The sequence below is a fragment of the Tursiops truncatus genome, chromosome 14 (genome assembly GCF_011762595.2).
Source record: "Tursiops truncatus isolate mTurTru1 chromosome 14, mTurTru1.mat.Y, whole genome shotgun sequence".
NCBI classification, from domain to species: Eukaryota; Metazoa; Chordata; class Mammalia; order Artiodactyla; family Delphinidae; genus Tursiops; species Tursiops truncatus.
The window spans coordinates 44,067,111-44,094,851 of record NC_047047.1 but is presented as its reverse complement, the minus strand read 5'-3'; the positions used below and the strand labels follow the sequence as shown (position 1 = coordinate 44,094,851).

General features: G+C 37.1%; 1 protein-coding gene across 1 annotated transcript; it reads left to right on the top strand.

The window, feature by feature from the left end:
* The first annotated feature begins 157 nt into the window (after positions 1-157).
* On the top strand, positions 158-25,935 carry CIMIP6 (ciliary microtubule inner protein 6). The gene is made up of 5 exons (XM_019942590.2): positions 158-382; positions 4,062-4,272; positions 10,424-10,577; positions 24,513-24,628; positions 25,474-25,935. Exons 1-5 carry the CDS (start codon positions 357-359, stop codon positions 25,840-25,842), a joined length of 876 nt encoding a protein of 291 aa, XP_019798149.1. The 5' UTR covers positions 158-356; the 3' UTR covers positions 25,843-25,935.
* The last annotated feature ends 1,806 nt before the right edge of the window (positions 25,936-27,741 follow it).

Genomic DNA, 27,741 nt, shown 5'->3' with positions numbered 1-27,741 from the left:
ATTGCCCCTTGCTGATCCAGTGGGCCCTGATAAATACCCCGCCCGGCCGGATACGGGAAGCACAAGTTCAAACGCAGGGTGTAGAGCCTTGGGCGGGTCCGGCAAATAGACCCTGTCTGCCACCCACGCCCCGCCAGCCGCGCGCGCTCGCTGTGGACCCGACCGGGTTACTGCGCCTGCGCGCTCCGGATCCTGCCCCCCAAAGACGCTTTCCGAGGCCTAGTGCCCAGTCCGCTGTCGCTTAGCAACGCACAAGTCACTGCCGCGGTTCTCCGCGCGCCCCTTTCTTGTCAGGGCTTACTCCCCTGGTCTTCTCGTGAGGCTCCTCATTGCCTCGTGGCAGGCCGTAGGAGCCCATGGAGGGAAAGGAGGAAAGGCAGCAGTAAGTGCTGGGGTTTGTTTTTCTATTTCCCCTTCCGAAAAATGTTTTCCTACTTGGAGGGTTAAGTGAGATCCGAAGGGTGAATCTTCGAGCCATCAGGGCTTTTCCTCTGCCAATCCCCTTCCTACCTCTCATTTCGAGTATTGAGCGCAATAATACTTTTTAAAACGCACTGTTTACTGGGCATCTACTACGTATCAGGCACTTTACATGCACAGCTTGGCCTAAAACTCTTGACGTCATCTTGAATCATCCACTACTTCTCACACCCCACATGTAATTTATTAGCAAATTCTGTAGGCTTTACCTTTAAAATATATCCAGAATCCACCACGATTCATCACTTCCACCGTCATTACCACCCTGGCCCAAGGACCAGCGTCTCTTACCTGTATACTGCAGAAGTCTTCGCTGCTCCCCTCGCCCCTCTGCAGCCTCCTCAATGCAGTCTTCTGAGTGGTCATTTTACAACATAAAGTTAGATCACGTTCTCCCTTGGCCATTGCAGAGCAAAAGCTGAGGCTCCTACAGCGGCCAGTGGGGCCTACACAATGTGCGCCTTTGCCTTACTCGGCCCTGTCTGCTCCTTGCCTCCCTCTCCTCCAGCACTGAGGCCTCCCTGAGCCATCTGCAGTGGTTTTCAAAGTGTGGTCCTCAGAACAGCATCAGCATCACCTGGGCACTTATTTGAACTGCAGTTCTCACGGGCTCCCCTCCACAGACATACCAAATCAGAAATTCTAGAAGAAGCGCATGATAATTGAGTTTTAACAAGCCCTCCAGGTGACTCTGATGTACCCTATTGAGAACTATTAAATCAAGCAGCTTGTTACAGCTTGTTATGGTGTGGAGCCAGGGGTATGTGCTTCCAAACCTGTATTTTTGTCACTAAAACAGTGGTTCTCAAATTTTAACATACATGAGAATCACCTAGAGAGCTGGTTAAAAGTTTCCTGGGAACCTACCCCAGAGATTATTTAGTAGGTTGGGAATGGGACCTGTGAATATGTATTTCTGACAAGCTGACAACTGATGCCAGGGCTGCTACTCCTGGAACTACGCTTGGAGAAGCACCGTCCTGAGGTCAGGTGCTTCTGCTTCCAAGCTTCGGCATTCACACGTCCCTCTGCTGGAATGTGCTTCCTTAGATATCCACTTAGCTCTCTCCCCTCTTTCCTGTCTTTTTTCAGTTGCCACCTTCATAACTCAGCCTCCACCTTATCTAAAAATGCCACCTACCTCCCATATACATGCACTTCTTTCCCCTATGCCCTGCTTTAATTTTGTCCTTAGTACTTAACACCATCTAACAAACTATATATTTTACTTTTTATTTCTCAACTGCCTTACCCCACTGGAATGTAAGGCTCTGTTTCTTTTGTTACTCCTCTATCCTCAGTGCCTCAAACAGCACTGGACACATAGCTCAATAAATATTTATTGAAAGAATGAATTATTTAATGTTATTCTCACATGTCTCACAATAGGTATTATTGTCCTTATCATGCAAAGGATTGGAAACCAAGGCTCAGATAGTAAATGGCAGAGCTGGGATTCCAACCCAGGTCTGACTTATTTCAGAGCCCATTAGTATTTTTAACTGTGCTTTCCTTCTAGTGAGAGATTACTACAGAACCCTACATTTCACATTTATGAGTCAATCTGTAGCCACTCACACCACAAATCCTTCATCACATGAATGCATCAGTATGTGAACAAATAGCTACGGTCCTTTCCTTAAGGCCTGATTCTAGTACAAATTTATTGTTGGGTTACAACTATGAGAAGCAGATGGAAAAAAACTGATGCCAGAAGTCTACAGTGATAAATCAATTAAGGCCTTTAAATAAATTCATCTCTGGAAAGATAACAGAAAAACCTTCAAAGTAATTTACACTTTACCAGTAATCATTTTTTCCAAATCCTTTGCAGAGAGCAACTTCTGCTGGGATGCAGAGAACTGGAATACAAGGGTACTGAATGCCGTGTGTGTTTTGGATGAGGCTTGGGTGTGTACAGCTAACGCAAAGCCAGAGTGAAAAACTAGTCCAGCAGATTCACCAGGAATGTGTAAATAGTATAATGCCAATCTGTTTACCTGCAAAAATCAGGACAATTGTCCGGATGTTGGGTACATAATGATGAATGAAACCCGATTGTCACTTTAATGGAACTTACTGGCTTGTACAGGATTATTTGTAGTGCTGACTAGAACACAAAAACAAAAAGTAGGTACATAAATGATAAATTGTAGAATGAAAGAAATGAACAAAGTACTAAAATAGAGAATACATGGAGTGGGGAGGGGGAAATCTAGGAAAAGTTTCTGAGGAGATGACTTCAGCTGAGACCTAAATGGTAATGAACCAGCTGTTCAGGGAGCTGGGGATAGAGCAGATGCCCTGAGGGGAGAGGAGACTGGTGTGTTCCAGGAACTGCGAGTAGGCAGGCAGGCTGGCTGGAGAAGGGAAGGGAGAGAGGCTTGAGTGGTTGAAGAGATTAGCTGGAGCAGGGCCACCCAGGGCCTCAGAACTGCGATAAGGAGGAAGTGTTTTATCGTAAATGCAGTGGAAAGCCACTGGAGGCTTTTAATTGAAAAAAATGACATGGGGTAGAAGAGATGGACCTGCTTTAGTCTGAAGTGAGGTAGGGCCATGGACAAGGCTAAACAGAACTAATCACTTTCTCTATAAATTTCGAATCTTATTCACTCACCTTCCATGGGTCAGGGCTTTGATTTTTTAAATTTCTATGTAAAAAGAATCTAAATTCAAATATTTTGTTCTTACCTTCCTTTACTTTTCAAGTACGTAAAATTTTAAAATACTCCTGTTACTCCTTATTTAAAAGGAGAAAAAAATTTATAAACTATTCCTTTTAAAATATTTTTTAACATTTAAAAATTTCAATAATTTTTATTTTTCTTCCAGGGTAGTTATTAGAAGCAAAAAATGATGAAATTGAATTAGCTATTCTGATGTCTGCACAGTGGTCTTTTCCTGAAAAGATAAATAATAATGCTCTTTTGGTAGCTTTTATAAGTTTGCCAGGTGAGCCTTTAAAATTAGTTATCCTTGTCCAGATAGCTAAATATACTAGGTAACTAACTCTTTTTTTGCGGTACGCGGGCCTCTCACTGCTGTGGCCTCTCCCGTTGCGGAGCACAGGCTCCGGACGCGCAGGCTCAGCGGCCATGGCTCACAGGCCCAGCCGCTCCGCGGCATGTGGGATCCTCCCGGACCGCACGAACCCGTGTGCCCTGCATTGTCAGGCGGACTCTCAACCACTGCGCCACCAGGAAAGCCCCTAGGTAACTAACTCTTAAAGAAGATGAGTTAAGATTAGCATGTAACTTAGGCACATGAATAAATACTGTAAACATAATTTGTAAGAATGATCAAATCACTACTCTTTCTTAACTCCAAGCAAATGAATCTGTACACTACATTGGTATATGGTAATAAATAATCACTATTAACACAAATCTCTTTATCTTTTATATAATTTCGAATGACAGGATACCCTCCCAAATTTTAATTGCACCAGCCCCTAATAGTTATTAATAAAGCCTAAATTGTCTTGACACTTGAAATATATTTAAATCTAATTTTATGTAATTATGACTCAGCACTGAAATGCTCATTGGATAAATGATATACTATTTAATTCTGTTTTTCAGACAGCATGAAATAGAAGATGCTGGTATACTGTATGTAACTGAAAAAAAAGAAGAAACGAAACATGAAAAAAAGCTTGGAAAAAGTATTCAACATTCAAAACCATGTGTTGGGAGAGGACATGTATATTATGCTAAATTCATTAACACAAATGTAAGAACATACAATGAACCAGTTCCCTACATAGATCCCAAAAACAAGCCAGATGATCAGGTTGGATTCATGTTCATTATTTACAAATATAGATTTAGATTCAGAAGTGTTTTGCAGGCTAATTTTGTCACAGACTACTTAAAGGATGTGACAGATCTCAGACTAATATTTTTTATAATCCAATAGTTAAAAGCAGTAAGCTGGAACTATCCTCACTGATAATTTTGCATACAAACTATATATATATATAGGGAAGGAATCCAAATAATTGTTTTTCTAGATCGGGTCAGATTATAGTCACTCAGCGGTGCTTGTGGGTATAGGAGGGGTTATTGAAGAAATCTCTAATATTGTATTTGTGACAAATAATATAAAAATTTCCCATGATACTCAGTAATTCAGATACTTTCTATAAAATAGCTACCATTTATTGAAACTGTATGAAGTGCTAGGAATGAGCTAAGTGTTTTGTATAAGTTATATCCTTTAATCTGCACAACTTCTAGGAAGTATTATTGGAAATAGTTTAGATGATAACATGCTCTAATATAGTAAATTAACATACCTGAGATTACATAGTAAGCAAATGTCACAGTCATGTTTCTGATCTAGGACTGTTGGTTTAGACAAATCACACTTTTATTCACTATCATATTAAATATATTCCATTCTTTTTTTTAGAATCAGGTTCGTTGAGGTATAATTTATTGTATTAATTTCCTGTGTTGCTGTTACAAATTACCACAAACTTGAACACTGGCTTAAAGCAACACAAATTTATTCTCAACAGTTCTGAAGCTCTAAAGTACATAATCAATCTCATTGTCTATTGGGAGAGCTGGTTCCTCCGGGAGGCTCTAAAGAAGAATCCATTTCCTTGCCTTTTCCGCCTTCTAGAGGTTGCCTGCCTTGGCTCATGGCCCCTTCTTCAAAGCCAGCAACATACTGTCTTCAAATCTATGACCGACTTCCCTGCCTCCTTCTTCTAAGGACCCTTGTTATTATATTGGGGTCCTCAGAAGAAGAGAATCTGGGATAATCTCTCCTTAGCAAGATCCTTAATCACAGCTGCAAAGTCCCTTTTGCCATGTAAGGTTAGATGTAGTTGTGATTTAACTCAACATTTAAATGGAGATTGCTTTTCATGAGCTCTCTTTACACTGATAACATCAACTGTTCTTGTCATGAAACAGCACACCATGGCCCTGTGTGTGAATATGAGAGCTTTTGGGGGCAGAAATTCCTGTAGTCAAATATGCTTTAATATCATGTAGTAAACCCTTACAAGGGCAGTTTTAAGGCTCTTTTGTTTTATAAACAAATAATTATTGAGCATTTAAAAGATATTGATAGAACATGCCTCTAGGGGAAATAAATGTGGTACAGAAATCCAGGTTAGTGAAGTCCTCATAATTCTTGCAAAAGTTAATGAATGACTCTCCTGAGCTCTAGTTCAAGGCCAAGTTTAAACCAAACTCTTAACCCATCCTGAACCCCATAAGGAAAAGAAGCTGGTTTGAGAAGAGAAATATGAAACATAAAGAAATTTAAAAATAAATCTAATTTTCTCTTGTTCCTACTTTGTAGGTGTCTTGAAAAAAATAAATGTACAGAAGTGTTAGTAGCTTGCTCTATCAACAAGACTGGGTGATAGCAGCAGTAGAATCTTTGTTTATTAGTGCTCAAAGCTCCATGAGTCAAAGACCTTAAACAGGTGGTGAAAGTGAGTTTGAAATGAAGTAAGAGGATAGGTAAGAGAGGTTCACAGTGGCTGAACAAGGAGGGCTGAACAAGGAGGTACAAAGACCAAAGATGCATCACAGAGCTAAGTGTTCACATTGGGCGTGGAGTGAAGGGAATGGACATACTTAAACAAAACTAAACCTACCCCCTCCAACAACAACAACAAACCCTTAAATGTACTCATTTGCAAGTACCCAAGGAGTAATAAAGAATGCTCATTTCACATATTTGTAAACTTTGTTCTTTTATTTAAGATGACAGTTTTCTTTTTAAAGGTTAGCTTGGTTTAAAAAAATTAACTGGCTTATAGTAATACTGGCTTTAAAATAAAAGTAAAGAAAATAAAGTTGCCTAAATATTTCAATTGAAATATATCTGTTGTCTTATGTATTTTGCTAAGATAATATCTTTAGAATACCAGGTTGGTCAGTTTTATTTATTTACAAGATTTTTAAGTGAAATAATCAATTATACAGTTCTACATAGGGACATAAAATTGGTGGTGCTAAAAGAAGTAAAAAGGAGCTTTAGCTCAGTTATTTCCAATGAAAACTAATTTGGTTGTCTTTTTAAATATTAGTAAATATTGATATTTCAAAAAAGATTACACTGGGTCAGTATTTTCCAAAACGTATTTTTTTGGAGCACTAGTCCTTGCCAATGTGCTCAATAAAATAAAGTTCCGAAGTCACATATGTTTTGGAAAACCTGTATTTTTATACACCCTTCTCAGAGCTTCACAATTCACATTAGTAGATAAAGGTTCCTCAGAAATCCTGTGGTAAACTTGTTTAACTCAGTATTTGTCAAATTTCTTTAACTATGGAAACCTATTTTATATAACACCTATTAATATGCTGCAGAACCAGTGTTCCACAGAACACAGTGCAGGAATAACTGTTATTGTGAATTGTTATTATGAATTGCTTAAAAAGAGGTATTTTTCAGCGTTCTTTCTGGTCCACAACAAAACACAGAGGAACATAGATACAGTGTAACTCTAGTGTTTGCTATAACACAGCAAATTTTTTAAAGCCACTGAGCTCCATTAAAAAAATATGATACTCTATGTGTAAGGTGTTGTCAAAAGTCCAGATTTCCCTAGGAATCCATAAAGTGTAATTTGATGTCCACAGATCACCACACCGCCACAAGCAGCAGCAGCCATCTTGGCCAGGGCGCCATAGAGCTTGGCACACCACCTCTTATATTCTCTTAACTGGTCCCTCCAGGATACCCCACTTACTTTTTACTACATTTCCCCTAGGATTCTCCCTTAGTTTCCCAAAGAATGGAAGTAAGTAATGTTTACTGGTGCATTTCTGAAGGCAAAGGGCTGACAGAAGTGTAACGTAGAGAGTGCCTCACGGTGGTTTCCGAATGTGACTAAGGGGCCCACAGCACAATGGCTCTTAGGCCTTCCAGCAGCCGGGGTTATAGGGAGCCTTGTCATCAGGAATCACCAGGCACCTCCCTACCATGGAGCCCCAGTGATGGTCATCCTGCAGCAGGAAAAGAGACAGGCTTTGGCCTGGAAGGGAGGACTTCATCCTCTCTCTGGGTGCAAAGTTTTGGGAACAACTCTTTCTGTAGGCAGAACCCCCTCTACAAATCTTCAAGATGTGGTCTGACCCCCAAAACCTAGGCAAAACATAGAGGACCTTTCCCGGTTTGGTTTATTTAATCATAAATAATTCCACATGCACCTCTCAATCCAATGTAAGTGATGGTACACAGAGCAGTACATTTTTATTCTTAGTCTTTCTCTTCAGTGTGCGGTGAAGGAAAAAAATAAGCCTCTGCCTTTACCTTTTGTCTTATAATCTCTCTGAGCAAATGCTTGGACCAAAAAGGCATGCACATGTGCCTGGGTGCATACACACTCTCTTCCAGGAAGGAACCAGACTTTTCAGGCATAGGGCAGACTATCCAGAAATAGAAAAGATAAACACAACAGTTTTTGAACTGTAGCATTTCATTCTCCTGAAGTGAAGATTCGTCCAACTGACAACACTAATCAGAACACTCACCGACTATAAGGGTCTTGAAGTCATCAATCACACTTCAGAAAAAACTGCTCATTATTTCCTTTATACGTATTTGTGAAACCAAAGAGACCATTTTGGTAAAATTCTAAATTCCAGTCTTCTTGAAAGGTGAATTATCTCTGCTTTAAGGTAGCTTTTGCACTACACTCTTGTTTAAGAAAAAAACTGAAGTCTGCCAGACATCGTGGTTCACTTACTCCAGAGTCACTTCTCCAGTAACTTGGATGTTAGCAAAATAAGTTTCAGATCAACAAAAGAAGATATAAAGAGTACGCCTTAAAACCTTGTCATAGAGGATTTCTCAGGATATTTACTTAGAGCCTCTTTATTTTTATTTTTGAAATAATTTAAATAAATTTGTGTTTATCTGGCTTTGCCTTCCACAGCAGATTTCCTATAGCAATGTAGCACAGAAATCAGAGGCATGCACAGACAAATGACGGACTGAATTGAGGAGGCTCTGCTACCTGTTAGTGATATACCTTGGGGAAGTTACTTTATCTCCCAGCAGTTTTCTCATCTGTACAGTGGGTGTACCCACTTCATAAAATTGTGATGAGAATAAGTGAGAAAAGGCCTAGACCTTGGAGCATAATAAGCACCGTGGTAATCACAGAGTAGGGAAGAGCTGCAAGAAGCAGGCACTCTGACAACAGTAAGACGTGACTATTTTGAGCCAGAGAGTGAGAAGACACCATCTGTGTAGTGATATGTTCTAGAATTCCTAGGATCTACATCAAGTAGATGTAATTCACCTTTAAGTCCATTCTGAAAAATGAGGCATTGGCTGATCTTTCCTACTCTCCAAAATTCCCCACTTCCTACATTTCTTTGATTTCTGCAAACATTCATTTTTACCCCTGGTTACAGGTTGTCATTGGCCTGGAAACTGGCCCTCATTTCCAGTTGCAAAGTGAGTTCTGACTCTGTCTTCATCTGTGCAGGGCTTAGTGCTCTCTTTGGTTCATGTCCATCCCATCTTTTTCAGTTTGAAGATAACTTCCCTTAATGAAGAACCTAAAGTTGAATAGCTCTGATTTTCAGCTCTAAGCAGGGTACTCTTCTCCAAATTCTAAGCCTTTCCTTGATTTCTTGCTGCAACAGAATTTTTTCCCACTGAACACCCTATTTTTGCTGCTTGGTATATTTCATGAATCTCTTCTAAGCTTCTTGACAGTCTCCTGACAAGCTGACTCCATTAAAGTGTTTCTCCTTTGAATCTGATTTTGTGCACCGCTTGTACACACACCTGTCTCCTTGAAAACTAAGCTCATTTGAAAGCTAACTGCCTATGTAGCCACACAAGCTTCTTCAGATGCCTCCTTCTTTTTATATCAATGTAGCTTCAATTGTATTTTCAGAATTTAACTTATTAGAATCTCATATTTATCCACCTTGAATCATATTTTAAAGTCTCTGACAATGCAATCACAGTTGATCTTTTAAAAGGCTGATCTCTTCACTTAAAGCCCCAGGTAGGTGTTGGAACATACCCAAGGTTACTTTCATTATCTAATATCCAAGGACTCTGAGGTGTCAAGTTCCTTTTTCCCAAGGTTCTCTTCTACCTTATCAACCAGATTAAAAAAATTTTTTTTAGTCAGTACTAAGTTGAGTAACAATTCACCTCACTGCTTTCTGAACTTCTAAGAGATCAAATGTGCTAATGAAGAGTCTTCATTTCCTGCATACTTAGTTCAGGTTTTATTATCAGAAATTCAGTAACACTGGAGATATTTCTGCTTAGAACAAAGTTTCTCAAACTGAATCATTAGTGAGTTATAAATCAACGTGGACTGCAACCAGCATTATGAGATGAAATAGAAAAGTAATATAATAGAAAAATAGCCAAGTGCACTGCGTATAGTAAGAATAAGTATTGTTTTGTGAAACCTCTAGTTTTATGTATATGTATGTAGTGGGTACTCTTGCATGACATAAAATGTATTTCATGGTGTGGGTCATGGACTAAAAACTTTGAAAACCACCATCTTAGATGATAATACATTATTTGTATTGCCATAATGAAAAGTATAGAATATAAGTTTTAGATTAAATCATGTTTACTATATACATATGCATACGTGTGTACATATGCATACTTATATATATATAAATGGTAGTACAAAACATAGAAACATAACTATTTTGTTGATTTTTACCATTCCATCTGTTGACAGAAGGTAGTTTAAGAAATTAGCAGCTGTATTTTAGCTAAAATTATATGATAATGCATTTTTAGGTGCCTCTTAGGAAATACAGTCTTTATGAAAATATATTTAGTCCTAGATTTCAGAACTCTATTTTAGTACTAGAAAATCCAATAACTTGTTGAATCAAATTACTGAGCATCAAACACATGAAAATGAAAATGTCCTACAGTATCCAATTTTGTGTTTCCATTTTTTTTTTCCATGAAGGGTGACTGGTGGTCACATGGTAAAGGACTGGAAAATCCCTTCCAACCACCTTATGACACTAAGAGCACCCAGAGGAGTGACTTTAAAAAACCAACATGTCCATTTGTTTCTCCAGTCAAATACAGCAAGTTGCAAAAGCCTTCTTATGGAATAGGTAAGGTTAGCAGTTCTCCACTGTCTCAGGTTACTGCTATCAAATTAAGATGTATTATACGTGCTTGCACCTCCTGGGAAAATTAGTCCTCTACAGGAGTTGAAAATATACATGCAGCAAGTGCAGCCCTTGACAAGTTTGTTCCTTATCCCTTCCTAGTGGATAACTTAGCTCCAAATATGTTTAATACAACATAATAAAAATTGTAATGTTCATTGATAACACCAGCTTCCAAGTCAGAAATTTAGTAGCATTCTGCTCATTATTGCCAGCAAACTTTAAAAATTGTAACTGTTAGGCAACACTATAGAGCAGTATTTTTCAAAGTGTGCATGGAGGGGCACTGGTTTTTGTTGTTTGTTTTTGAATTTTATTTTATTTATTTTTTTATACAGCAGGTTATTATTAGTTATCTATTTTATACATATTAGTGTATACATGTCAATCCCAATCTCCCAGTTCATTCCACCACCACCACCACCACCCCAATTTCCCCGCTTGGTGTCCATATGTTTGTTCTCTACATCTGTGTCTCTATTTCTGCCCTACAAACCAGTTCATCTGTGCCATTTTTCTACGTTCCACATATATGTGTTAATATACAGTATTTGTTTTTCTCTTTCTGACTTACTTTGCTCTGTATGACAGTCTCTAGATCCATCCACGTCTCTACATATGACCCAATTTCGTTCCCTTTTATGGCTGAGTAATATTTCATTGTATATATCTACCACATCTTCTTTATCCACTCGTCTGTCGATGGGCATTTAGGTTGCTTCCATGACCTGGCTATTGTAAACAGTGCTGCAATGAACATTGGGGTACATGTGTCTTTTTGAATTATGGTTTTCTCTGGGTGTATGCCCAGTAGTGGGATTGCTGGGTCATATGGTAATTCAATTTTAGTTTTTTAAGGAACCTCTATACTGTTCTCCATAGTGGCTGTATCAATTTACATTCCCACCAACAGTGCAAGAGGGTTCCCTTTTCTCCACACCCTCTCCAGCATTTGTTGTTTGTAGATTTTCTGATGAGGGACACTAGTTTTTATGATGTTTATAGCTACTGCTCAAAAAACCAGGGGAAGTCAAATAAGTTTTGGAAAAACTGAATTTATAAAGTTAAACAGTTTTGTGGTTTTTTTTTTTTTACTACAGAACTCTTAAAACCCTTATTCTAAGCATAAGCATAATGAATTTCCAAGAAGAGGGATAAAGAATGCTATGTTTTCCCAATATTGACAACTTTACCTTTTTTCAGATCATCTCACATGACTGGTATCCCACAAAACATAATTTAGGAAATACTGTTCTATACAGTATTCATACATTTTGAGATCTAAAATTTGTTTTACCTGACAATGTCATTATAATAATCTAGGTCTTTCACATTTATTCAAGTTGTTTCTGTTTCTTAACCCAGTACTACTCATCTCTACCGCAGGAGTAGAATTTTTAGCAAGTCTTAAAGAAGTGCAGGATCAAGTCCAAACAAAAATGGATTTATTGAATACCCGCTCTGTTCTCACCCCATACAAAAGTTCATGAGATAAACATCAAATTTTCTGAACACGACAGTAGGCAGCGAAGGATTACTTTTAGACGTCAACAGTCCCTCAGTTTTAGCCTTCTGGCCTCTGTGATTGGCCAGTCTAGTTAAGGATACAAAGGGAAGCTAGATTGAAGGTCAGGATATTAGAAAATGGTCATATTTAACATGATTTCTACCTCAAGGGTGGTAGTTAATAGGGAGGGCCAACTATTAGATAGTCTATAACAATGGTGTCTCTTTTAGAAAGGTAATAAAGTTTCCAATTCTGATTCAAGATGGTAGACTGAGCACAAACATCTAAATCCCCTGCCTCCCAAGACCCTATTGAATGACAGCAAAGCAGTCAAACCATAAAGGACCCATAAAGGTGAAAAGAATGGAAGGAAGAGCTTTCTGGATTTTGAGAAGGAATGGAAGACTGTTGACGGATAAAAAAGAGCAAAGAAGCAATAGCCTAGAATATACAGAAGGAGATGCAGTGAAGAGCCATTCTGCCTGAACAAAACACAAAAGTATCTGAAGGCTCAGTCAGCAGACAAAGCATAACAGAAACGGGGGAGGGGAGAATCAGAGGGTTATTTGAAAGTCTGTTTCTTAAATAACTGCTCCAGTCATGAGCACTCTACCCTCTCCCAACATTAAGAATGCTAGAGCCCATTGTCTCAGCTAGATGTCAACTACCACACTAGTTACTTTAGTATTTCAAACTGGTCTCCTATCCTATTCTTAATTTATGAATGGACAACCAAAGATTAGAATTATGCCAAATTATATTTTTTTTAGGTCTGGAAGATAAAATCAAGGAAATATCACAGAACATAAAATAACAACAACACACAAAACCTTAGAAAATATGAGAGTATAAAAGCAAAATGGAGAATCAGTCTTGGAGGTCCAACTTTTCTGGAGCTCCAGAAAAGAGTAAAAACAAAGGTGAGATAATTATATCCACACATAACATCTATTAAGCATATACTATTTGCCAGGTACTTTATGGAACTTTCTAAATGTTTACTCATTCAATTCCCACACCAACCCTATGGCATATAATAGTATAGTAATACTATTAATACTCTCATTTTTCAGATGAGAAAGCAAGCACAGAGTTTAAATAATTTGCCCAAGGCTACACAGCAAATAATTGGTGTTTGAACTTAGTCTGACTCTAGTACCTGTAAAAATAACCAGTACACTACACAGCCTCTAGAAAAATAATAGGAAGACAGTTTCCCAACATAAAGAAGAGCCATTGAAAGGGTCTACTGAGTGTATGAAGGGAAAAAGATACACAACTATACATCATTATGAAATTGCAAAACAATAATTATAAAGAGAAGATTCCAGAAGTTTCCATTAAAAGAAAACTAAGTCACCACCTAAGGAATAAGTATATGGAATCAAGCAACACGGATGGAAGAGCACAGTGGAGTTAATGTCTTCAAAGGTCTCAGGGGAAATCATTTTTAACCTAGAAAAGAGGATTTATTTGACGTGTACACTAGAACCTTTTTCTTCCCCAAGTGGCACTGGGCATTGGACCCACTGAGAAAGAAATATAATCCTAGCACAACATTTGGCTCTTAAGTGAACAAAATTCACGTAATTGTATTGTAAGTGCTACTTAGTAGTTAACTTTTAGTGTTATTCTATAGACACAATATGGAAAATTTAAATATGGTTACAGATCAGAATTATGTTATCAGCTTTAAGAAGAAAAATAAATATACAGTTGACAGAAGATGGGAAGTAGAAGAGGAGAAGGGTGCTAATATCACTATTTAACATATGAGTCCTCAAGAGAGACTACCCAAAATAGATGAAACACGGAATAGAAGATTAAGGCTGAAGTCAAAGGAGTTAATACAAGTACCAATTTCTCTCTCCAGCCCTGGCTTCTTTCCTGAGCTTCAAGCCTGATATCCAACCAACTACTTAACATCTCTTCTTGGATAACTAATCTCCTTTTCAAGCTTAACATGGCTAGAATAGAACATTTCATTTCGCCCATCCAAACCTATCCCCCCATCTCAATTAATGTCATTTCTATTCCCCCAGATGCTCAAGTTTTGATACCTAGAAGTCATTCTAAAACTCCCTACCCTCTACAGCCAATCCATCTTGACACATCTATCTCCAAATTCTATCCCAAATTATCTTACGAATGTAGTGAAGCCACTACTGCCCTGCTTCCTTTCTTCCTCCTCCATAATGTTTTCCACACCATCGTCAGACAGATCTTTTAAAAACATGAAGGACATCACTCTTCCCCTTTGGAGGCTTTAGCTACTTCTCACTGTTTGTAGAGTAAATTTCAAATTCTTTGCCATGGCCTACATGGTCCTATTTGACCTGCCAAATCTACCTAAGCCTCCTATTGCTCCTGATAGCTTGGCATGGGGATTTAGAGAAGGGGCACATAACTCAGACCAAGGAGGTAGAGAATACTTTCTGAAAGTCATGCTTGTTTCAGAACCAATTTATGCCTGTGTACTTGTTACTGTATTTCTATAACTTAATTACATATTATAAATTAAAATCTGAGTAAGAAAAAAAGCAGTTGTTTCTATAAAACATTCAAAGTTGAATACTTTGCAAAGACTTGCTAAAAGGTTAATCACTAACTTTAAAAATGCTAATTAAGCATGGGTAAAATAACTATAAAAGAAGAGCTAGAGGGAATTTTTTAAATCTTGAAAGACGCTGTACTCATTTTCCTTCAAATGCATCCTTAAGTTTCCATTCTGTGTTAAAGAAACGGAAAATGAAAAGGACACATTAGGCGTGGGGTTTGTGCAAGAAATATAAAGTGGAATTCCAACCAACAGGTACTTCCTCAAAGAAAATGCCTTTGCACGCCAATAAAATTTTGGTGAATGAACTGGTTAAAGGAAAATAAGTACGGTTTACATAATTTTCTATGATTCTTTGCCTTAACTGACTTTTTTGTTAACTAACCAGTCAGGTCTCAGTACTTTCTCATAAGGAGCAGTTGTTTCTTCTCTAGTTCAAATAAGGGATGTGGTGGAAGATGAGACAGAGAGATAGGCTTTGTTCTAGGATGATCAGGCAGGGCCCGGTCATTTCATAAGGGAACAACCATAATCAGTGTCTGTAGGTCTGTCAATTTTCCCTTAGAGGAATCCTCCAAGCCTCTGCCTGGAGTGGAGGACAGAAAATCTGGGAGTCTCTCAAACAATCTTCAGTTTACAGCTTCGACTTGTACCACTTCCCATGCTCCCTGCCTCAGAAGCGTCTGATGCCTCCAATTCCCAAGCCTCACTGGAAGGCTGTGGCATGAATTGGCTTGATTTTCACCCCCCCTCCTCCGCAAGCCCTTAGCTTCCAGTTTACTGGACTCTACTCAACTCAATTGCCACTTATCCATCTGCTTTCCAGCTTCCAAATTTGTTAATATCTCTGCTCGCATTTAGTTCTCTTTTTTCCTTAAGGCTTTAAGCCCTTTTAATTTCTTTACTATCATTGTACTATCTTCTTCCTCTCTCTCTCTGTGTCTGTTCTTTTACTGGTATTTCTCATTGCCAAAATCATTATTATATTCCAGGTCCTACCACTATGCTCAGACTCAACAAATATTTATTGATTAGTTTAATGATAATTACATATTATTCAACAGATTAAAGTCATAATGTAATTTTAACTAATATACACACCACAATATAAACCTGCAATTTATTCATATTTTAGATGGTGTTTGGGTACTAGATGAGAATGATATTTAAAAGAAAATATTTTATGTAACATTTAAACTATAACTAGTATATAAACTAGTCTGTATATGCCAGATTTTTAATGTATATATATATGTGTGTGTATACATATATGCATATAGACAGAAAATGTGTATATAAACATGCATTAATAGCAAAAGTCATCTCATAGTCATTCTGTTCCATCAGCCCACTTAATTACGCCTGGTTTTTGGCATTTCAGCAATGTCATCTTGTACTGATAATGAAAGTGCCCTTTATGTCTTGTACCACCACACAATTTCCTGGCTGCCATCCATGGTCAGTTCAACAAACGGCTATGCTCCATCATATCTGAGTCCCTGTAAGAATGAGTGTTCACTTTGGGTTTTATATAATAAAACTTTATAAATTGGAAAAGCTGATCTAATTGGTAAGGGAGGTGTTTCATACTTAAATAAAACTTTGGCTGTTTATCAATTACTTGATATTTTAACATTCTTTAAAATTGTGAATTCAGATACAGTGCTAAAAATATTTTTCTAAAATAGGTTTTAGTTTGTGTTGCTTCTTTTGCATCAAGGTATAACATAACAATGATTTCTTGCTACAGTTGTATTCAAGTTTCTCTTTTTCACTGTATTGTGAAAATCTGTACTGTTATTTTTACATTAATAATCCGTTTATGTAAGATGAAAATAAATACTACTTAGAAGAATGGGGTTTCTAATAGAAAAATAATACTGATAAATGTTTTTTAAGTAGATACAAATGAAAAGTTAAGAAAATTTCTCAAAACAAAAGCTGCTAAATCCGCATCAATATGAGGAACAAGTTGTGTGTTTGAATAAATGCTGGCTTTGTTGATAAAATATAGATGGCTAGACACCAACTTGTTTGGTGTATCCTTGTTTGGAAAATTCCTATTTTAATTAGAAGTTTCCAAGAAACAGAGAGTGAATTTCAAACATTCTTCATAGACTTTGGCTTACTTTTTGTAAGCCTCATCTAACAAGGCTTCTTTTAAGTAATTATTTTGGGTCCGATTTGAATTCTTGAGTAACCACTAAGAACTTGAATATCTTCTTTGATGTTTTCCCACTTAGATGATCTTCACTATTGTGGGCTTCTTTAAAAATCACATATATTTGCATAAATGAACATGGTAGTTATGTTTACTTTTAATAGGTATAATGTCTGGGTAAGGAACTTCTTTCTATAATAGTTTAGATTACCTTTCTTGCCCCTTTATTGGTCCCCATGAAGATATTTTTTTAAGTTATTATTTTCAAGATTCTGGGAGGTTCTAGATCACTATATAAAAGATGATTCATTTTAATTGATTTAATTGACTTCCTTCTTAAGTCTTTCTGTTTGTTATCTGCATAAGAAGTCAGTCCAACATTTAGTTGCTTAAAACAACAATCATTTTATTTGCTCATGATTCTGTAGTCTGGGCTGAGCTCAGGTGGGCAGTTCTTTGGCCATTCTTGCTGGTGAGCACTTGAGCGACCGAATTTAGTTGGTAGGTCGTCTGGGAACTGAACTCGGCTGGGACACTGGAATGATTGGGCCTGACCTTCTCCATTTGGTCTCTGCGTGTGGTTTCTCCAGCAGGGTAGATGGAACTGGCATAGTATTGCTTCTGCCACATCCTATTGGTTGAAGCTAATCACAAGGCCAGTGCACATTCACAAGGGGACTGTACAAGGATGCAAATACTGGGAGGCCTGATTCTCTGGGGTCACCAATGTAACACCTTACTTCAATGTCTTTAAGTAGTCCTTTCCATGAGAGTTTAGGAATGGCCAACTCTTCATTTTTCTTTGTCTGAAAAGGTCTTTAAATTGCCCTCACTAATAGATGAAAGTATAGCTGGGTACAGAATTCTATATTCATAGTTACTTAGCTTTTACACTAGGAAGGTATTATTCCATTGTCATCTGGATTCTATTGTTATGTCAGGTCTGAAAGCAGTCCAGTTGTTAATCCTTTGAAGGTAACTTGTTTCAGTAGAAGATTTTTTATGTTCTATGGGGGTCTTTGCATACAGAAAGAGATATTTATTTATGGTTAAATTAACATTCTAGTTTTAACATTATAAATTTAAAAATATTTCTTTAAGCCCTTAATTTTTAAATATTGTATAATATTAGAATAGTAAGTTTCACTTGTTCTTTGGTGTTTAACTCAGCTTGAACAAATGAAATACTCCTTAACAATGACTTATTTACAAACATAGTCAATTAAATTCCATTAATATTTTAAACTGCATTTGGTGATTTAATTATATTCTGTTTTCCTCTTAACACTTTAAATACCTAACAAGGAAAATGTAGAACTTTGACCATCAAAACCTTCCCAAACAATTAAAAAATTCTTATAATAAGAGCTAATGAGACCCTAATACATTAAAAAAAATTTTTTTTAATAAAATAAAATTTTAAAAAAAACCTTCCCCAATTAAAAAATTCTTGTAAATCTAATAAATTAAACCTATAAATATAGTAAATACATATATGTCAAACATTTTAATACTCTTTATAAACTTAATCATATTTCCCTAAAACTGTCAACACTAGAAAACTATCAGATCAAATTTTCTTCTGACATATTACATAACAAATTATAGATTTAAATGTATTTGCTTTATCATCTCTACATTTAATCCCAAACCTTCCCAAAATTAAAAGACTTACTGAATATTTATTTTAGAAGAAATGTGTTGGTTGGTAGAATACTGGTTTTGAATATTAGTAAGGTATTAAAGTATTTGTTTTGAAAAAAAGTTACCCTGTGACCAATCTTTGTTACCCTATATGAAAAATATGCAATATACTATTTGTATTAAATCTAGTTTATGGCGAGGCATTTTTGTTATCATTACAGAGGGCTTTTAATGATGATAGAGATTTTGCTCTATGCATTTCTCTCACTAAGACAAAGTGAGAGAATTCATCATACTTTTAAGTTTTCCTTATAGTAGGTGGATATGACCTGTGTTGTCCAAGGACAGGTTCCTGTGTGGGAAATTGCTGGCACTGGATTCTACGCAGGTAGGAGGCATAAAAGTTTCTAGTTTGGGTCAGCTGATTGTTTGCCCCAACTATTATTGCCATTAATGGCAGCTGCCCTGTTAAAAAATTGCCCTTGATTGTTTTTGACAAATGCCTTTAGGGGAAAGGCTATTTACACTAAGAGAGGCTGAGTCATTGTCTATAAAGACAAGCCCTAGGAATGGAGTTTCCAAAGAACTGCCAGCCAGGTTAAATAACAATTCTTTGAGTTCAGGTTTGTGGGAAGTTCCAAAGCCAGTGGTTCTTTTCAGTGGCTGCTAAGCTTCTTGCTGATTTTCACCATAAATTCAGGGCTGTTAGTTTCCAAGGCTTATGACAAGGTGGGGACAGGGGCATGAAAACTGGGCCAAAGGCCTGCTTTTATTACAGAGATTAAGCCATTTTTCTTGAATAAATGCTTCTCAGATTGTTGCAAGCCTTTGGTTAATTTCCAAAGTTCTGAAAAAGTTGATTTTGATTATTTTTGCCAATGTTCTCATTGCTTTTATGGAGAAGCAGTTTTTTTGGAGGTTTTTACTCTGCCATTCCCACTGATGTCCTATCCCTTTTAGTTTTCATGCTACAAATATTTTTTCCCAACCTATCATCTCTGTTAACTTTGCTCATGGTGTACAGAAATAAATTTTGATGTAATCAAGTTTATTAAGTTTTCACCTATGGTTTGTGCATTGGGTGTTTATGATGAGTTTTCCTACCCTTAGGTCACAAAAATATTCTCCTACATTTTCTTCTCTTGGTTTTATCATTTTACCTTCCATAATTATGTATTTAACTCTATAGCTCAGCTTTATGTGCAGTATTAAATAGGGAACCTATTCCATTTTTCTCCATGCAGTGAACAAGTTTTCTGGATACCATCTACTAAACAATCTACACTTCTGTCATTAACTTGGGAGACCTCCTTAATTGTATGTTAGGGTTCCCTATATGAATAAGTCTGTCTCTGAACTCTGTTACATTCCTTAGGTTAATTTTCAGTCCTTGGATCATTACTAAAATGTTTTAATGATATAGATTTTTAGCTTGTCTTAATATCTGATAGGGAAATTCCTCATTCTTTGCTCTTCCTTTTCACAGTTAAGCTCTCTATTTATGGACCTTTATTTTTCCATTTCAATTTTGGAATTTATGACATTTCTCAAAATATCCAGCTAGAACTTTGATTGGGTTGTGTTGACATTATAGATTAATTTAGGAAAAACTGTCACCTTTACAGTAACATACTATCCCATCCTATCTAAGGGAATGGAAAGTCTATTCAGCTCAATTTTTGTCTTTGAGTTAAAAAATTTTCTCTATAGAGATCTTGTGAGGTCTTACTTTCTAGAAACTTTATACTGTATAGTTTTATTCCTACAGGGACTGTATCTTATTTTTCCTTTTGTTTTCTAGTAGGTTATTTTTTTTTTTTTTTTTTTTTTTTTTTTTTTTTTGCGGTACGCGGGCCTCTCACTGTTGTGGCTTCTCCCGTTGCGGAGCACAGGCTCCGGACGCGCAGGCTCAGCGGCCATGGCTCACGGGCCCAGCCGCTCGGCGGCATGTGGGATCTTCCCGGACCGGGGCACGAACCCGTGTCCCCTGCATCGGCAGGCGGACTCTCAACCACTGCGCCACCAGGGAAGCCCTCTAGTAGGTTATTTTTTATTATAGCAAAATGCTTTTGATTTTTGTACACTTATCTGCTTGCCTTGCTATACCCTTATTCTCATTTTTTTTTTTTTTTTTTTTTTTTGCGGTACGCGGGCCTCTCACCCTGTGGCCTCTCCCGCTGCAGAGCAACAGGCTCCGGACGCGCAGTCTCAGCGGCCATGGCCCACGGGCACAGCCACTCCCGCGGCACGTGGGATCCTCCCGGACCGGGGCACGAACCCGCGTCCCCTGCATCAGCAGGCGGACTCCCAACCACTGCGCCACCAGGGAAGCCCTATTCTCATTATTGATTCTAGTGGTTTTTCTATTCAGGTAATTATATTACCTACAAATAATGACAGCTTTTTCTCTTCCTTTGCAATCATTATACTACTTTTTTCATTTTTTATAATATTCACCAGAATCTCCATTAATATGTTAAACAGTAGAATTTTAGTTCTGAGTTATTATAGGTGTAATACTTATTTTTCTGTTCTTTAGTCATTGTCTTTCTAAGGAGGCAAAACGTTTTGTTATTTTCTTCCATATACCTTAGGCACCCTCCTTGATTTATTTCTATTCTTATTTGAGTTCTTCCTCTAGAAATTTTTTGAAGTGGTCTGTTTATGGGGAAATATTCTGAGGCCTTCTTTGCCTCCCAATATTTTTAAATTTTGGCTTCATGGTTAAATGACAGTTTGGTTGGATATTAAAATATTAAAATTCCAGGCTTAAAGGTTTTTTCCCTTTAATATTTAAAAAATATTAATAAGTTATTATGTGTCCAATGTTGTCAAATTTGATATAAATCTGCTTCTTACTCCTTTGTAAGTAATCTACCTCTCCTCTTTGAAACATTTAGAATTTTTTCTTTGTCTCAGATGACCTTAAATTTCTCTATAAAGTGTCTTACATGTGAGTCATTTCTTATCTACCACACAGGACTGGGAGGAGAGTGAGTCAAGTGAGAGGTCTAGGGTGCAAACTGTAAGGAGGCACTCACTCCCAGGATCGTGCAAGTGCCTCCTTACATTTTGCATCCCATGAGCTTCACCTGCCTCATCTTACTCCTGGCCCTGCTACCTGTTTGGTAATCTGTGAGCCCTTTCAATCTGAGGTCTTTGGGCTTTCTTTAATTTTTATGTATTTATCATCTTTATTTCTTTAAACATTTCCTTTTCTCTGTTTCTTCTTCTAGGTTTCCTGGATTCTAGTGTTGGTATTTCTATGTCTCTTAGCTTTTCTATCTTTATCAATGTCTCTTAGCTTTTCTATCTTTATTTCTTTCTCCTTTCCAGATTCCTTCTGGGAAAGCTTCTCAGTCTGATTTTCTAGTTCATAACTCTTATTTTTATCTCACCATTTCTACTTCAACTATTATATTTTTATTTCTAATATTTTACATGATTCTTTTTTATGACCTCTTATTCTTGCTTTATATTAAGAATACCTCCTGTACCTTTGAGTATATTTGTTATGCTTATTTTATTCTTGGTACATAGGTTCTAATAATTTTGCTTCACATAGTGTACGTTTTAAATCTTATTGTCTTTCTTTAACAGTGTCTCTCTAGTTTATCTTAGGTCATATTCCCCAAGGGGAATTATCAGCCCTGTGTGGGCAAAGGCTAAAGACCAGGGTCTGGCTTGTGTACCTCTCAATGAATTTAAGGAAAGAAGATGAAGGTCAGGCTGGAGAGGGTCAGGCCTGACAAAACCAGTTTTGACCATCTCCATTTGTTGTCCCTATTTGAGACCAATCCTCTACTCAGGGCTCCACTCCTTTCCCCTTTAAACTCCTAAAAAGAGGCATCACCGAGAGAAGGCAATCTCTTGATGTTTTTAATCCACCAGCACTGACAATTGCTCTGGGAGTGCTGGAGAAGGAAATGCCCAAGGGGCTGCATGCATCCATTTTCATCAGCTCCTTACCCTGGAGGGATTTCTGTGCTGCTCCAAACACATGGCTAGACAGTTGCTGCCAGTTTCTGCCACCCTGAGGCAAACAGTGATCTTCCCAAAGCAATGTGGGAGAAAGTCAAGAGCAGATTTTAAAAGCTCTCCCAACCTATTCTCTACTGTCTACTTCTGATCTCCCTACCCTCCAGCCCAAGCTGCCACCAACCCTTCATAGCAGTTTACTAAACCCTTTGGTTTTCTCCCAGCATTTTGATAGTTCATCACATTCATGCTTCTCCTCTTCCATGGTTTCCCTTTTGTCAGGATGCAAAAGAGCTTGCCCCTTGCCTAACTTAGAAGTCCCTTTCTAATTTGACCTAGCATTCTAGAGACTTTATAAACACTGTCTTTAATCCTCACAGCTCTGAAAGCAAATTATTATTATTCCCATTTTAGGGAGAAGAAATTGAATCTCATTGAAGTTAAGTGATTTGTCCAAAGTGACACAACTAGGAAATGCAGTAGAGCTGGAATTTGAAAGCACGTCTATCTTATCCCAAAGCCCGTCTATCTTATCCCAAAGCCCATGCTTTGGATACTCCATTAACCCCACCTGATTAATGCCTAAATTTAGACCTGCCTCATTTTATTCAGAGTTATCAGACTATGTTCCTGGAAACACTAACATTCTGTGAGCCAGACCATGGCGTTCACCCCAAAACTGATAGTCTTTTCTGATTTGGTGGAAAAATATAACTTATGGTTAGAATTTCTCAACGTAATAGTTGTCCACAAATTTATGTTAAATCTTTGGCACCTGCTCTCTTTTGTGTGCTAGCAAATCCTAAAAGAAAGGTAATGATTAAGTAGAAAATGAGTTTTGAGTATCTGATCTCAATTAGAAATCAAGGAAATGTTATCAATTAGCATTTTTCCCTGCTAGCTAGAAAAGACTGCCATCTCACATTATGTAATGTATAAATATTGGAATAATCATTCTAGCTAGTAAAATTAGTTTATATCAATGTCTGAATATTGAATTAAATTCATGAATGCTTAATAAATGTGAATTTACTAACATATTTTTCCTCTTATATATTCTCCCTAATTTTAAAGTCATGGTTTTTCCAATTTAAATTTTATTTTTTAATAGTTAATACAGGCATACAGTACAAAATTCAAATGGTACAATAGGGAAAAGAGTGAAAGTGAATCCACTCTTCTCCACCTCTGTCCTCCAGCCAGCTAATTCTCTCCCCCTGCAACAACCACTGTTATCAGTTTCTTGTTATCACTCCATAGATATGGTAGGTGTACATATTATCTTATGTACATATTTTTCTATAAAAGGGAGAAATTTTTAATTTTTTCCTTGACAGAATTTTATGTCACTAAACTGGGTGTTACTCTGACTCCTTACATAACGTAGTGTGCTAAAAGCAAAACTAAAGTGAGTTTTTAAAATTTTTAAAAATTTTAAACATAGAGAAACCAATATAATGAACCCCTATATAGCTATTACACAGATTGGAGGATTATTTAAAAGCGATTTTTAAAGAATTTAATACTCTCACAAATTTTCAGAGCCTTTGTCAATGGGAAATGAAAAGAATTGTGTGTTCAAGTGCAGTAGCCCTGGAATCTTCCAGTTCATTTGTCAGTGCTAGCAGGGAGCAACTTACGCATAAATTTCTCAAAGCCTTTTCAGTAGTAAAAATAAGTTGACAAATAAATTGTACTTATGCTTTTCCTAACACTTTGGTTGGCATATGTGCAAGAAGCAGATCTAACAGTTGACTTTTAAAAGCCATTATTACATTATTATTAGTTTTTAAAATTACTAGCAATTCCACCTGTGGGGCTAATTTGGTTGTTTTGATTTGGTTCTTTTCATGGAGAAAGAATGATGAATCTATTATTGTATTATTTAGACGTGTTTAGGTAACCTTTCATACTTAAAAGAATTTCGTTTCGTTAACATTTTTGATAAAGCAAAAATATTATAAATACTGATTACATTTCCATATACAAATCTTTTATCCTGACTTCACAAAATCTCTTTTCTCCCCTTAGTTCCACTTGCCTCTCCTGATGCATCAGCAGAACTCCAAAAGAATTTTATAGAACGCATCTCTTTCTCACATCAATATGATGCCAGGAAAACACCCAGTGAGCCTATCCGGGGAAAGGTAAGTCAGTATTTAGAATCAATTACTTAATACTTTATGATGGGATAGATTTATGATAGAACTCTAAGCCTTTCAAGTCATAATCATATTTCTCAAAGTTGATTTAAACAAACTAACATGGTTATTAGGAGGATAAAATCTTAACCACATGTCATAGTCAAAACTAAAGAATTATGTCATAATTTTGGATCAGTCTTTGGAATTTGGTTCAAATTATTAAAATCATTCACTTAAGATAATATCAAAGCAACCTGCTAAAGTTTTTGATATGCTTATGTATGTGTGTGGCAGGGGGATGCATATAAGTTTTATAAATTGAACAGTAATGTAATAGTCAATTGCTGGATTTTTTCCCAACTACAGATGTTTGTTTTCATATTTCACCATAGCTAATAATAATAACATTTCACAACAACTATTAGTTGTTGGAAGTAATAGACGTTTATGATGCAATCATAAATCCTTAGGTCTATGAACTGCAGTTTCTATCGTATCCATAGCAACCTGCAGAGCAAGAAATGAAATTGGATATGAATAGTCTCATACAATTCAAATGACAGAAAAATTGAGAATGGGAGATAATGAGATGCCGCTCCTTTGACTTTCTGTTTTTCCCTTCCTGTTCATTTTCTGGTGCACCCTTGTTCATAATTGGTTTAAATAGTTCACCAATAATTATTATGCTTCCGTCTTCAGTTTCGAACTAAGGTGACAGCCAATGAAGAGGCAGAGAAATAAATGCCTGCTTCAATCAGGACTTGAGCTAATACATGAACTCAGGTCACAGCTGCATCTTCCAGCAACTTGTGTGCCCTGGTTAATGTCAACTTTGTTTTCCTTTCCAGCGACATGGAGTTTTTGTGCAGACAGAGATAAAACCAGGGAGTAGGCCAACAGTTCCTAAGAGAACAGGGGTATTACTGAATGCTCCAGGGTCATGCTCATCAGAACAGTCCAAAAAAACAGAGAAAGGAAACTCAGCGGAAAGCAAAATGATCTCACCCGGTCTCTGCCGACAAAATTCCCAGGAGTTGTTAGAGACTAAAACTCACTTATCAGAAACAGACGTCAGAGAGGCAGCCAACACATGTCCCAGAAGTCTTGAGAGAAGGGAGAAGACTACAGACGTCTTTCAAATAACTGCAGTAAAAGCTCTTCTCATCAGGCATGATTCTTTAAGTCCACCAATAAAAAGTCAGGATAAACCAGGATAAACTACCTTCTTCCAATAAAAACATAGTCCTTAGAATGTAGACGATTTCAGAATCATCATACAGGCCCTCACATTTGCTTTTTCTGTTATCAATAACCTCAAAAATGACAACTTACGTAAATGGGAAAATGAAAAAAGGTAATAAAATACACCAAAAATTTAAGTGTGGTCTCCAATGAGTGATGGATATGAGACATATTTCTATGTTAGATTGTTTCTAGCCATGGCTCTAGAATCAAACTGGGGCTGGAATTTGGGCTTCACCACATAGAGGCTGTGTGACTTTGGGTAAATTACTTAACGTCTCTAGAGTTCAGTTTCCTCATCTGTAAAATTAGGATAATAGTAACTTCATAAGGATATTGAGCATGAGATCATACACATTGATCAGTAATCAATGTAATCACATTATCACTATTACTATAATTAAAATTTCAATTTAAGGATAACATTCTCCTATAACCTTGAATTCTCCTCCTTATTCTAAAACTTTGAACACTTCTATATACAATTAAGAGTGTAAAAACTAAAAACCTTTCTCCCAGTACAAGATACACACACACACACACATTTTTTTTCTTTTTTTCTGTACGCGGGCCTCTCACTGCTGTGGCCTCTCCCACCGCAGAGCACAGGCTCCGGACGCGCAGGCTCAGCAGCCACGGCTCATGGGCCCAGCTGCCCCGCGGCATGTGGGATCTTCCCGGACCGGGGCACGAACCTGTGTCCCCTGCATCGGCAGGTGGACTCTCAACCACTGCGCCACCAGGGAAGCCACACACACACACTTTTAATTGAAAGGCATGAGTACACAGAATATCAAAATATTTCCTAAACTGATTTCTATTTTATTTAAATTATTTCTAGCACTAACTCAACCTTTGCTTTTTGGCAGAGTTTGGTATGGGTAATTCTACCAGTTATTCTATTTGGTACATTTTGGTGTGCCAAAAATGTATCTACTATAAGCTGTGTTATGTTGCACACAAGTGGAAGTAGGTGAAGTATTCCTCTGCTGCCCCAAAGAGTATTTACATGCCCAACGAATTTCCATGGGAACATATCCATTGTACACTATTATCTATAGTACTGGTAAGACTACAGGTGTATCTTTATTCCTCCACTAAAGACATTTTAATAGACTGCAAACAAATAAATGCCATTATTAAATATTTGTGTATTGGGAACTTCTGGTTCTTACAACATGGCAGATTAAGGCGAATAGTGAACCCCTTTCATTACAAACACCTTGAAATGCTGAATAAAATGAAACAATAAATAAACATGCAGCCCAGCTCACAAAACAGGGAAACCCTCATGTTTCAAAATAAAGAACTTGCTTATTTTATGTATCAATATATATCTTGAAGATCTTTTCTTGTCAACACATGTAGACTACCTCATTATTTTAACAGCAGCATAGTCTTCCATCGTATAGATATACTATATAACTGGAGTAATAACACAAGCTTTGATGTGAGTGGGGGAAGGGAATGGAGGTTGCTAGCAGATCTGGAGAGAGGTCTTACAGGCTAGGGACTTGAAAAAATATTTTTTAAAAAGTGTACACTATTTTAAAAAAAAGACTATGAACTTGAATTTTAATTCACATTGGAACAGAGATGGAAATTTATGGCCTCCAAAATAGAGAGATGGCATTGAAACCTGCATAAAGCTAGAACTTTGGAATAGCTGCTATCTTGGTACAAGGCATACTGGAAGAACTCCACTCACTTAACTGTTAGCAAGAAAGTTTGCCTCTGCCTAGAGCTATAGATAATGAATAAATCTTTGCGAGAAAGTAAAACCTCAAGCTTGCACCACATTCCAATTTGAAACATGAGTTTACATGCAGGTCATCTCATATGACAGAAAATTAACATAAAAAATAATCCTGCTG

Excerpts from the sequence above, each read along its gene's own strand:
- CIMIP6 (XM_019942590.2), top strand. The coding sequence starts at position 357 with ATGGAGGGAAAGGAGGAAAGGCAGCA. Across the intron at positions 4,273-10,423 it reads AAAACAAGCCAGATGATCAG|GGTGACTGGTGGTCACATGG; the intron begins GTTGGATTCATG and ends TTTTCCATGAAG. Across the intron at positions 24,629-25,473 it reads GTGAGCCTATCCGGGGAAAG|CGACATGGAGTTTTTGTGCA; the intron begins GTAAGTCAGTAT and ends TTTCCTTTCCAG.